The sequence below is a fragment of the Macaca fascicularis genome, chromosome 20 (genome assembly GCF_037993035.2).
Source record: "Macaca fascicularis isolate 582-1 chromosome 20, T2T-MFA8v1.1".
NCBI lineage: Eukaryota > Metazoa > Chordata > Mammalia > Primates > Cercopithecidae > Macaca > Macaca fascicularis.
In genome coordinates this window covers 65700012-65714143 of record NC_088394.1, presented here as the reverse complement: position 1 = coordinate 65714143, position 14132 = coordinate 65700012, and the positions used below count along the sequence as shown (strand labels likewise).

Below are 14132 nucleotides of genomic sequence, written 5' to 3'. Positions count from 1 at the left end.
AAAGATTTGAATCCAATCTGTTCTGACTCCAAAGCCTATGCACTTAACCTCAACACTATAGATTACAAGATGGTTTGGGGGTGGTCTTATCTAATAATATGCAGGCAGTCTTAATCATTTGGATCCATTCTCAAGAGAAAGCTAAAAGAATGCAAGTCTGAAGGATTCACCTTGAAATATGACAGCAGAAGAAATTTAGAAATAAAAGACAAATTTAAGTATTTAGAACAGTACTCATACCAGTACAGGGGGAAATCATTTGTACTATATTCATTACAATGACTTATAACAGTTAAAAAATAAAATGAAATAATAGTCCATCACCAAAGGATTGGCTAATTAAATTTTGTTATTTAAACCACGTTGCTTGGCATGGTAGCTCACACCTGTAATCCTAGAACTTTGGGAGGCTGAGGCAAGAGGATCACTTGAACCCAGGAGTCTGAGACCGGCCCTGGCAACATAGCAAGATCTGGTCTCTACAAAATTTCTTTTTTTTTTTTTTTTTGAGACGGAGGCTCGCTCTGTTGCCCAAGCTGGAGTGCAGTGGTGCGATCTCGACTCACTGCAAGCTCCGCCTCCCAGGTTCACTCCATTCTCCTGCCTCAGCCTCCTGAGTAGCTGGGACTACAGGCATCCACCACAACACCTGTCTGATTTTTTTTTTTGTATTTTTAGTAGAGACAGGGTTTCACTATGTTAGCCAGGATGGTCTCGATCTCCTGACCTCGTGATCCGCCCTCCTCGGCCTCCCAAAGTGCTGGGATTACAGGCGTGAGCCACCGTGCCCGGCCTCTACAAAAATTTTTTTAAAAAATAGTAGCCGAGCATGGTGGTGCACACCTATAGTCCCAGGCACTTGAGAGGCCTAGGCTGGAGAATCACTTGAGCCCAGGAGGTCAAGGCTACAGTTAGCCGTGATTGCGCCACTGCACTCCAGCCTGGGCAACAGAGAGAGACTCTGTCTCAAAAATAAACAAATAAATAAATTACCATGTAATATTTTGCAGCCATCACAAATTATATATATATTTAATAACAGTAGGCAAATAAAACAGATGTATAATCCCACTTATGCAGAAATGTATAAATAAGTAGATATGTATAAATATATACAGATGTCTGAAAGAATAATCACCAACATATTAACAGTGGTCATACCTAGATATGGCAGGACTGCATGTGATTTGTCCTTGTTTTGTGGTTTTCCATATTTAAAAAAAATTTAAGTGCTTAAGAGTGTGTGTGTGTATGTGTATGTGTGTGCGTAAATTCTAATGGACTAAACATAAGGCAGCAATAGCAGAGAAAAGTACAAAATTAAAAGAGAAAAGACCAATGGGGGACACTTCAAGGAAAAGACGAAGCCTGAGATATGTCTTGAAGAATTCCTTTATCCCATCCCTATTATTTTTCTATCATATTCATCCTGTTAATCATACCCAATCCTGAATGACCCTAAGCACTCATCTTCAACACTCCTGCACCACAGCTTCTAAGTTTTCAGAGAAAAATCAAAATTGTGGACCAGTGCCACTACGAATTTAAGATCTTCCTCAAAGTAGCTCAGGAGCCTTTTTTTTTTTTTTCCAAAGTATTCCTCATCAGCTTTACTCCCCAATTCCTCATGATGATTCTCTTAAGGCTACTATCCTGTATCTATCATTCTTGGCAAATGACTGTCTATTTCTCCACAGCAAATTTATAGGACATAAATTTCTCATACTTCCTTTCCCAGATAAAAATTATCCTTACCTCTCCGGGCTCAAGAAAAGAAGCAACCATATGTACTAGATCCCTTTTTCTTCATTGTTCCTCCAAAACTTTCCTCTACTAATAATTCCTGTCCTTTCAACTCCCTCATTCCACAAGATTCCTATTCTTATATATGCTTTTCTAGTTTCCACTCTCTTCTTCCCCTCCCAACTATTCTTACTTAGTACTATAGTTGTCTTCCTAGCTGCCTCCACTTCCTCTATTCACATTTATTGCTCAGCCAACTACTACTTGGCTTCTGTTCCAACCACTCTCCATTCAAATTGCTCAGTTATCAATAAACTCCTAATTGATTTATTTCCAATTACTGACACAATTGACTACTCCTGCTTTCAGGAATTCCTGTTTATTTTCTTCCTTTGTTGGCTTCTCTTTAGTCTACTCCTCTCTTCATGTACCTGAAATACCTTGTTTTTTTCCCAGAGAAATGAATCCTGTCTTTTTCTTTCTCACTTTTCTAATCTAGAATTCCGCCACTTCTTAACAACCTCCACTACTACAATCCTGATCTAATCATCTCACCTGAACTACTTCAATTGCCTCCTAATTGATTTCCTTTTTCATTCTTACACTTTATTATCTACACTGTAGCCAGTATTCATTAAAAACGTAATGCAGATGACATCGCTCCTCAGCACCCATCTCAGCATAAAACCCAAAGTCCTTACATGATCTAGCACTTTAATATCTCTCTCCCTCTCTCTTCTACAACTCTTCTGCTTTTCCACTCTGCTCCAGGTATACTGCCTTTATTGCTACTTCTTGAACACGCCAAGCACTTTCACAGCCTCGATGTCTTTGTACTCGCCTTTCCTCCACCTGGAAAACTCTTTCCACATATATCTCCATTGCTTACCCTTTCGATTCCTTTAGGTGTCTGTTCAAATTAGACTCAAAAATCACTATGATCATGCTCTACAAAATAGTGCCCCCATCATTTTCTTATCCCTCCGAACCTTGCTTTATTTTTTTCACTCCCAGTTTTTAAATTCTTTTTGAGACTGAGTCTCGCTCGGTCACCCAGGCTGGAGTGCAGTGGCACCATCTTGGCTCACTGCAATATTCACCTCCTGGGTTCAAGCAATTCTCCTGCCTCAGCCTCCCAAGCAGCTGGGATTACAGGCACGTGCCACCGGGATTACAGGCACACGCCACCACGCCTGGCTAGTTTTTTGTATTTTTAGTAGAGACAGGGTTTCACCATATTGGCCAGGCTGGTCTCGAACTCCTGACCTCAGGTGATCCTCCCGCCTTGGCCTCCCAAAGTGCTGGCACTGCAGGTGTGAGCCACTGCGCCTGGCCAACTCCCAACATTTTTTGAGATATAATTCACATAACATAAAGTTCCACCCTTTTAAAGTACATGATTCAGTGGGTTCTAGTATAGCCCAAAGTTGTGTAGTCATTACTACTACCTAATTCCAGAACATTTTCATCACCTCAAAAAAGAAAAGCCATCCCCATTAGCAGTCATTCTCCACCCCCATTCCTTGAATCCCTGGCAACCACTAATTTACTTTCTGTTTCTATGGACTTGCCAATTCCCAAACCCTGACTTTTTTTTTTTTTTTTTTTTTTGAGACAGATTCTCACTCTGTCACCCAGAGCCCAGACTGGAGTACAGTGGCACCATCTTGGCTCACTGCAACCTGTACCTCCCAGGTTCAAGTGATTCTCCTGCCTCAGCCTCCCAAGCAGCTGGGATTACAGGCGTACACCATTGCGTGTGGCTAATTTTTGTATTTTTAGTAGAGACGGGGTTTCACCATGTTGGCCAGGCTGGTCTCGAGCTCCTGACCTCAGGTGACCCACCCACCTCGGCCTCCCAAAGTGCTGGGATTACAGGCGTGAGCCATCATGCCCAGCCTACCCTGACATTTTTATAATCATTTGTTTAATGTCTGTTTCCAACCACCAGAATATGAACTGGTGAGGAAAAGGACTTTATTTTCTTTACTTTTTGTAGCCCCAGCATATAGCTTAGTGCTTGTTACATAGCAGGTGTTCAATATCCCATAAGCAGCTCAATTTCAACATATCCCAAACTGAACTCATTATCAGACTAGGAATGACAGCAAAAGAAAATGATAGTCAAAACTGATATCCAGAGTTCACCATGATGAACAGTGCACTGTTAACCTACTTTCAACTTTTAGGATAACGTGCCCTTTACTGTGCAAGAAAATCACTATATATACATATATATACACATATATATATAATAACTGTATCAAATATAACTTGTTGGCTAAAATATTTCTAACACATTTATTTAGTCTGTGCTACCTGCAGTACTCTTTTTCTTTTCCCAGTTGTCACTAATTTAGGACCTTATCATATCCAGCTTTTGGTTTACCAAATCTTTCATAGCTGCTTCCTTTCCCTCCTTTTCCCTCCCCTTCCCTCTTCTCTAGCTCTAAAATCCAGCCACACTGAATTTCTTTCAGTTCTTCAATACACCAAGCTCTCGTTTACCTCCAAAACTTCTAACATGGTATTCTCTCCTCTGCCTGGAACACTCTTCCTCCAACATAGCCCTTTAATCTTTACCTGACTAATTTTTATGACTTCAGGACTGATTTTGAAAGCAAGTTTATCTCCTATCAAAAGCCCTTCCTGATCCCCGGGCACATAGGCACTCCTCTATTTCCCACCTCATCAAACTATACTTTCCCTTTCAGAGCACCTAACACATTGTTTTTAATTGATTATTTACTAGTCTGACTCCTGGACTATGAAGTAAGCTCAATTAGAGAAGAAATCACATTTATGTCTTTTACCATTATAGCTGAAAATACTCAGTAAATAAATTATCTTGGCTGCAGTTAGAGAAAAAAAATGGATTGAAGTCAGAATACTTTTTCTTTTTTCTTTTCTTTTTTTTTTTTTTTTTGAGACAGTCTCACTCTGTCGCCCAGGCTGGAGTGCAATGGCACCATCTCGGCTTACTGCAACCTCTGCCTCCCAGGTTCAAGCAATTCTCCTGCCTCAGCCTCCTGAGTAGCTGCGATTACAGGCACGTGCCACCACACCCGGTTAATTTTTGTATTTTTAGTAGAGATGGGGTTTCACTATGTTGGCCAGCATAGTCTTGAACTCCTGACCTCGTGATCCACCCGCCTTGGCCTCCCAAAGTGCTCAGGTTACAGGTGTGAGTCACTGCACCCAGCCCTTTTTTCTTAAGACTAGCTCTTCTAATGACTAACAGTGTCAAATTGGGCAAGTCTCTTAATCATCTGGAAGTTTGGGTTTTATTATCTATGAGAATATATATCTCTCAGATGTCAAAAAGATTAAATGAAGTAATATACATCAAAGTGCTCTATAAAATTATGAGCAAAGTACAAGACTAGTGTAATATCTACCTGCCCAGTCTCTTATAATCTAAATAATCCTGTTATCATAACATATTAAGTCAGCCCATTAAAGTTACAAGTAATTTTTCTCAAAATGCAATCAACACATTTGGTAAATACAGTAGTCCTCCATTATCCATGGTTTTGCTTTCCATGGTTTCAGTTACCCATGGTCAACCAAGGTCAGAAAATATTAAATGAAAAATTCCAATTTAAATAACTTATAAATTTTAAATACAACACCATTCTAAGTAGCATGATGAAATTTTCTGTTGACCTGAGAGTCTAGCTCCATCCCAACCAGGACAAGAATCATCCCTTTATCCAGTGTATCCATGCTATACACACTATCTATCTTTAGTCACTTAGTAACTATATGGATTACCAGATTAACTGTCAAAGTATCACAGTGTTTGTATTCAAGTAACCCTTATTTTACTTAACAATGGCCCCAAAGTGGAAGAGTAGTGACATTTGGCAATTTGGATATGCCAAAGTGAAGCTTCATTTAAGTGAAAAGGTGAAACTTCTTAATAAGGAAAGAAAAAAATCGTATGCTGAGGCTGCTAAGATCTATGGGAAGAATGAGTCTTCTATCTGTAAAACTGTGAAAGAATGAAAAAGAAATTATTCATGCTAATTTTGCTGCCACACCTCAAACGGCAAAACTTACAGCCAGAGCAAGATAAGTGCTTAGTTAAGATTTAAAAGGCATTAAATTTGTAGGTGAAAGACATGAACAAAAAACATGGTTTACCCAATCTTTCATAGCTACCCCCTTTCCCTTCACTGACAGCAACATGTTGCACCAGAAACCCATGAGCCTAAAGGAAGATTTCGACAAGGGATCCCCTGAAATGACTGACACAGACTTGGGAATACAGAAGGTCAATAGTAGCCTAATGCTGTGTCACAATGCCTATGTGATTCACCTCACTTAGTTTCATCACATCGGCATTCTATCATCTTACATCATTATACGAAGGGAGAATACAGAACAGTAAGCTATTTTGAGAGACCACATTCACATAACTTTTATTATAGTATGTTGCTTTATTGTTCTATTTATTAATAGTTGTGATGGTTAATATTGAGTGTCAACTTGATTGAAGGATGCAAAGTATTGTTCCTGGGTGTGTCTGTGAAGGTGTTGCCAAAGGAGATTAACATTTGAGTCAGTGGACTGGGAAAGGCAGACCTACCCTCAATCTGAGTGGGTACAATCTAATCAGCTGCCAGCACAGCCAGAATAAAAGCGGGCAGAAGAATGTGAAAAGACTAAACTGGTTTAGTCTCCCAGTCTACATCTCTCTCCTATGCTTGATGTTTCCTGCCCTCGAACGTCAGACTCCAAGTTCTTCAGCTTTGGGATTCGGACTGGCTTCCTTGCTCCTCAGCTTGCAGATGGCCTATTGTGGGACCTCACCTTGTGACTGTGTGAGTCAATACTCCTTAATAAACTCCCCTGTAGATATATACATCTATCCTATTAGTTCTGTCTCTCTAGAGAACCCTGACAATACAATAGTTATTATTATTAATCTCCTACTGTGCCTTATTTATAAATTAAGCTTTATCATAGGTATGTATGTATAGGAAAAAACATAGTATAGTCATGTGCCACATATGTTTCAGTCAAGGATAGATCACATATATGACAGTGGTCCCATAAGATTATAATACAGAATATACAGAAACCTGCTATATGGCACTTACTATTGACATTGTGGATCAAGTAGGGAAAATGGATGATACTCAGCAATGGTGCTGGGACATTTGGTTTTCCATATAAAAGGTATATAAAGACTTATAAATTATAATTAATATACAACACTGGTCCCATAAAATTATAAAGAAGATGAAAAATTCCTATCTCCTAGTGATGTCATGCCATGTGTTGCCTCCTCTGTTCAGATACACAAATACTTACTATTGTGTTACAATTGCCTACAGTATTTAGTCCAGTAACATGTCGTACAGATTTGTAGCCTAGGAGCAACAGGCTAAATCATACAGCCTAGGTATGTAGCAGACTATCCCACGTAGGTTTGTGTAAGTACACTCTATGATGTATGCATGATGAAACTACCTAATGACTCATTTCTCAGAACATATCCCATCGTTAAGTTACGCATGACTGTATATATAGTGTTTGGTACTATGCTCGGTTTCGGGCATCCACTAGAGGGTCCTAGGACATATTCCCCACAGATAAGGAAGGACTGCAGAATAGTTTCAATTCCAGCTCTGAGCAGTTTCAACTAACAAGCAGATTTTCCTGAACCTATTAAAGTAGTCAAGCACTAATAGGTTAATGAACAACCAGGGAGCTTGGAGTAAATTCACCCCATTAATAGCTACAGCTGAAAACAGGATCTGGAAAAAAATGGCTCTAATATGAAAATGTGTTAAAATACAAACTTTAATATTTAAAAATTCTGATAAGCTTATATTTTTATACTGCACAAAATGGCATGTTTTCTTCCAATAATAAACTCCAAAATTCAATTTACCGTATTTCCTCCTTCAATTTAATTTGCTTCCTTTTTCTCTCCCCATTCTACACACCAAACAGTTTTCGGATCACATCCTTTTTACCTGTGTTCTCAAAATTACTTTGTTAAAAATGTAACTAGGCCAGGCACGGTGGCTCCTGCCTGTAATCCCAGCATCTTGGGAAGCTGAGGCAGGAGGATCACTTGAGCCCAGAAGTTCGACACAAGCCTGGGCAACCTAGGGAGACACTGTCTCTAGTTAAAACAAACAAACGAACAAAAAAAAAAAATTAGCTGGGCCTGGTGATGCACACCTGTGGTCCCAGCAACTTGGAAGGCTGAGGTGGGAGCACTGCTTGAGCCTAGGAGGTGGAGGCTGCAGCCTGGGTGACAGAGTGAGACCCTGTCTTAAAATTTTAAAAAATTGTTTTTAAAAAAGAAGTAACTGTGCTGCAATACCACAAGTAAAGTTACTCATTCGGCAGACACCACTTCATTTCAGTTTCCCTCCTAAGACATTTCACTATAACATCTAGAAAGATAAAGACAGAAACTCAGTAAAACTCACAGTTTTAAAAGTTGACCAATCAAAATAAAATTCTGACTAGTATCTGTTGGCTAATTTATGTATTCATAGTAAGAGCATGTATATATATAAAATATTCAAAACACACAGAAAACCTAAAACTAGTTTATTCATTTTTGACACATAATGCAACTAACTAGAAAAAAATATGTAGTTAAACCTGGGATTTTCATGATTCCTCATAAAAAAAATAAAATTCCCAATAGTTCCAGTTTTAAAAAGGATTAAATTCCTAAAGCACCCAGACAGGAAATAGATGTGAATCCATTCTTATATCCACGCCTCTGTGCTCAACTTCAAACTCCCAAGAATAAACCCTACTATACTCTGAAAGCAGCTTATTCCATTTAATGATCAAATATATTATTTGCATTTAAAGGATATATCTAAATCCCTTAGTTCTACACTAAACAAGTACCAGTACATTTTATGATTAATAAGCATTCTTATATTTTTAGTTAGAATGCATTTTTCAGAAGCATGAATTAAGGGGAGTAATCAAAAGATGAGAAAACTATCAATTTCATAAGATTAATGCCCCTTAAAAATTTAAGTTAGAAATATTATGAGGGAAAAAAAAGCTTCACTTTAATCTTAATCCCTGTAAAGCACACGTTTTAGTCAAGATTTGAGATCATAAGAGTTTGAAATAACCACAAGCTTTTATTTATTTATTTTTCTCCTCACAATCTGTTCCCATGTTCACAAGATTTTAGAGACTATAATAATTTCTAACTGAAAAAAAAAACATGGAAACTAAGTACCATGTATCATCCTCTAAAAAGTAATTACCACTGAGCATGGTGGCTCACACCTGTAATCCCAGCACTCTAGGAGGCCAAGGCGGGTGTATCACTTGAGGTCAGGAGTTTGAGATCAGCCTGGCCAACATCGTGAAACCTGTCTCTATTAAAAATACAAAAATTAGCCAGGCGTGGTGGTGGGCACCTGTAATCCCAGCTACTTGGGAGGCTGAGGCAGGAGAATCGCTTGAACTCAGGAGGCAGAGGTTGCGATGAGCTGAGATCGCGCCACTGCACTCCAGCCGGGGTGACAGAGTGAGACTCCTTCTCAAAAAAAAAAAAAAAAGAAAGTAATTATCATTTTCCTTTTAAGGATTATTGGTAGGAGTTACAACTAAACCTAAAAGAGCCACTAAATATCATGGAAAAAGAGAAACAATAAAGCTTAAAGTTTTTATAGCTTTGGAAAAAATTTTTGTGATTTTTTTTTTAAATCAAGACAAGGTCTCATTCTGTCATCCAGAATGAAATGCAGTGGCACAATCGGAGCTCACTGCAGCCTCAAACTCCTGGGCTGTGTAGGAAGGGGTCTTGTTATGTTGCCCACTCTGGTCTTGAACTCCTGGCCTTAAGTCATCTGCCTTGGCCCCATAAAGTGCTGAAATTACAGGTGTGAGCTACTGTGCCAAGCCAACTTTCAATTTTTGAAAAATTTTTTGTTAAAAATATCTTGAACACCCAAAAAGATTTGCTTATCCTGAAAAACCAACTTTTTCCTTCAAACAAAGATTCAACTTTTTTCTCAAAATATTCAGAGCAAGTTAGAGATTCATAATCAAACAATGTTTAAAGGCACTAGCATAATGTAAAAAATTGTTCATAGAAGCTTCACGATAACCTTGTTAGATAAAAAGGAAATGAGGATAAAAAGAGGAAAAGAAGTAAAACTAGCAAAGTTTAAAACAGATATTTGATTATGTTTCCTGACTAGAAATTCTGTACTTTTCCCCTTACTAAACAGCTTCCTCCAACTTAACTGAATTGCATATTTCATAAAACAGCAAATAATTTTTCCATGGTGGCCAGCCTGAAAAACCAACTATCTAAAGCTTTCCCCTTCATCTTCATCCTCAGAGTAAGAAAACTGGGGGGGAGGGGGAGACTCTTCAATAATTTTTTCATATGAACTAGAAGGTTAGAGAAAATACAATTTGTGGCCAGGCACAGTGGCTCATGCCTGTAATCCCAGCACTTTGGGAGGCCAAAGCAGGCATATCACCTGAGGTCAGGAGTTTGCGACCAGCCTGGTCAACACGGCAAGACCCCGTCTCTATTAAAAATACAAAAATTAGCTGGGCATGGTGGCATGCATGCACCTGTAATCTCAGCTACTAGGGAGGCTGAGGCAGGAGAATCGCTTGAACCCAGAAGACGAAGGTTGCAGTGAGCCGAGATTACGCCGCTGCACTCCAGCCTGAGCAACAGAGTGAGACTCAGTCTCAAGAAAAAAGAAAATACAATTTGGGAAATAAAATGATACAGCCTCTCACACATTAAGGTCCAGATCGTGCCTAAATTTCTAGTGATTTGAGTTAGAAGACCTGAAAGATTCCCCTTTGTCTCTAATCCCGCAACACTCTACCCCAGATGGGGTGGGGAATCCCACGACACTGTACCAAAGAAAGGTAGCCATTTAAAAAATATGTTCAGCAAAACTGAAAAATAATTACATGGGACAAATCTCCCTATCCTGAACAACTAAACTCTTAGGCTGAGGGAGGGGAAAGCCAAAAAAGATATAGAACACAACCTGAAATCTATATAACACTAAATTTAAAACATGATTTGGTTTAAACCACTTCAGAATTAATTTTCTCCTTATAATCATCTCGTCTGAGGCAAAGTAGCTACGAATAACAATTTTCCAGTATTTACAAACTGAATTCAACTGAGTCTTATTTTAACAATACAAATACAAAGAAGAACTAGAACTGCCTTACACTTTAAACCACCTTTACACAAAAAATCCTGAACTTTGACTAATACAGTTTTTTAAATAGCATTTTAAATATCCTAACCTGAAATTATTTGGAAACTACTTTGTTGCATACCATAGCAAAATTGTCTAAAACAAGATTTGTCAATTTACCAATCCATTTACAATATTAGAGTTTTTAGTCACTTGGTACTCAGGACTCATTAACGTCTGTACTCAGACAACCTACAAGTGCCAAAAAGGAGAGCTTTTTATTTATTTATTTTTATTATTTGAGACAGGGTCTCACTCTGTTGCCCAAGCTGGAGTGCAGTCATGCAATCATAGTTCACCGTAACCTTGAACTCCTGGGGTCATGCAATTCTCCTTTATCAGTCTCCTAAGTAGCTAAGTCTACAGGCATGTGCCACCAGACTTGGACTAGTTTTTTTAAAGTTTTTGTAGAGACAGTTGGGGAGGGGGAGTTGGTCTTGCTATGTTGCCCAAACTGGTCTCAAACTCCTGGACTCAAGCAATCCTCCCACCTTGGCCTCCCAAAGTGCTGGGATTACCGGTGTCAGCCACTGTGCCCAGCTTAAGGAACTGTTTAGATGCCTGAGGTGTCAATGAGTCATCTGTGATGAAAGAAAAAAAGATACAGAGAAGGAATAATGAGAAACGAAATTATAAATAACTTATATTTCAAGAAAAATAACTTCCTGTTGCCTAGCAAAAAAATGAGAATTTCTCTTTTATTAAATTCCTCGGTTGAGAATTCAAGAGTCATCCTGAGGTAGACACTGCAACTTGAAGTTTCTATTCAACCTTAGTCAAATACAAAACTTAAGGCTATTGCTTTCTACTCTATTCTCAGCTGTTTTCACCGCTAAATTTTTTTTTTGCCCTCTTATTTTTATCAAATTTTATCCTTTGAGTTTCTGAGTTGAGGTTTCATTGTCATTTAAAGATTATCTGTCTTATATATAGCACATCCACATTTGGATTGCTAAAACGGTATTTTTCTCATAGGACACACCATCCAATTCTGTTACGAAGAGCTATGTTTACTAAAATCCGTGATCTCTGAAATATCCAATTGATAGACAAGTTAGACAAACAACGGGCTACTAAAAAAGAAGTAGGAGGCTGGGCATGGTGGCTCACACCTGTAATCCCAGCACTTTGGGAGGCCACAGCGGGTGGGTCACCTGAGGTTGGGAGTTCAAGACCTGCCTGACCAACATGGAGAAACCCTGTCTCTACCAAAAATACAAAATTAGCCAGGCGTGGTGGCGCATGCCTGTAATCCCAGCTACTTGGGAGGCTGAGGCAGGAGAATCACTCGAACCCAGGAGGCGGAGGTTGCGGTGAGCCGAGATTGCGCCATTGCACTCCAGCCTGGGCAATAACAGTGAAACTCCATTTCAAAAAAAAAGAAGTAGGAAAAGGGGAGGGTCCAACACCAAGAAGGACCCTGCATGTAATGCCCTGGTCTTTCTTTGCTCCAAAACTAGACAGTGGTAAATATTCAAATCATTCTACATGGTCTTTTCTTCATAAACTTCCCTCTAATCTGGCATTTCAACATGGATGGGTTTTCTCTTCTAGGGAATATTATAGGTTCCAACCTAACATGATTTTTCCAAAAGAATCCACCTCTCATAGTCTACTTTTTCTGTTTCATTTCAGTCATACAATAAATGATTGCTAAATTTCACTTCTAAATATATTTGATATGGGAGATTCCAAAACACACTTTGTTTCTTTACTAGTTAGTAGTTGATGATTCTGGTAAGTAGCCTAGCAATTTGAAGAAGTACTTTCTAGTGAGAAAAATAACAGAACAAGACATATCTAAATTTGAGGGGAAATGCACTTTTAAATTTACACACAAGTAAATAAGTGTGATGAGAACACAATTACTCAGTAGCTATCTTTCTGGCTGTAAGTTACCTTTATATTTTTAGGATTAGCAATCATCTCTCTTTTGAAGCTTGGCACCCCAACAGCCCATTAATTTCACCAAATATAGGCAATCCTGATTACAGACCTTAAGTATTCTCAGGAGTTAGTTGGTTTTTATAATTAGAAAAGATATTAAGCTAATATGCTAGTCAGGTTATCTATCAGGAAATTATTACTTGGTGAAAGCACTAATCACGCAACCAGGTACAGTGGCTCACGCCTGGAATTCCAGTACTTTGGGAAGCTGGGGCAGGTGGATCACGAGGTCAGCAGTTGGAGACCAGCCTGGCCAACATGGTGAAACCGGTGTTTACTAAAAACACAAAAACGGGCCAGGTGTAGTGGTGTGCACCTGTAATTCCAGCTACTCAGGGGGCTGAGGCAGAAGAATCGCCTGAACCTGGGAGGTAGAGGTTGCAGTAAGCCGGAATCGTGCCACTGCACTCCAGCGTGGGCAATAGAGTGAAACTGCGTCTCAAAAAAAAAAAAAAGAAAGCACTATAAATTGCCAAAGTGCCTAATTTATAACTAAAATAATTTATTCATAAAATCTATCTGCGCACAGCTAATATGCATTTTACCAGTAAACAAACGTACTGGTTAAGATTAACTTTAATAAACAGAGTCATATTCCTATTCTCTCATTTGTTCTCAAATAAATTGTCAGCTGTGGCAATAATCTAGTGTTATTCTTTCAAATAGAAAATGCTTTAGTAGTTGAGGATCATAAGAAATGAAATTAGGGTGGGCACAGTGGCTCACGCCTGTAATCCCAACACTTTAGGAGCCCGAGGTGGGCAGATCACTTGAGGTCAGGAGTTCAAGACCAGCCTGGCCAACATGGCAAAACCCCATCTCTACTAAAAATACAAGAATTAGCCCAGCATAGTGGCAGCGGCTATAATCCCAGCTACTCAGGAGGTGAGGCAGGAGAACTGATTGAACACAGCGGGGTGGAAGTTACACAGAGCAGAGATCACACCACTGCAGTACAGCCTGGGCAACAGAGTGAGACTCCATTTCAAAAAAAAGAAGTGAAATTGAAGAAAAATAGGCCGGGCATGGTGGCTCATGCCTGTAATCCTAGCACTTTGGGAGGCCGATGTGGGCGGATTACCTGAGGGTTGGGAGTTCAAGACCAACCTGGTCAACATGGTGAAACTCCGTCTCTACTAAAAAAAATACAAAAAATTAGCCAGGTGGTAATTTCAGCTACTCAGGAGGCCGAGGCAGAAG

General features: G+C 39.2%; 1 protein-coding gene across 10 annotated transcripts in view; it reads right to left on the bottom strand.

Annotated features, from left to right (window-relative positions):
• The window catches only part of NFAT5 (nuclear factor of activated T cells 5), a 132108-nt gene that overhangs the window by 95174 nt on the left and 22802 nt on the right, over window positions 1-14132 (bottom strand). For 2 of the 10 annotated variants that reach the window (XM_065537102.2, XM_065537103.2), the window contains exon 3: window positions 11504-11566. The exons of the other annotated variants lie outside the window; for them this stretch is intronic. In XM_065537102.2, the coding sequence (XP_065393174.1) occupies window positions 11504-11566 (63 nt within the window). The remainder of the gene's footprint in view (window positions 1-11503; window positions 11567-14132) is intronic. 10 annotated transcript variants of the gene reach the window in all.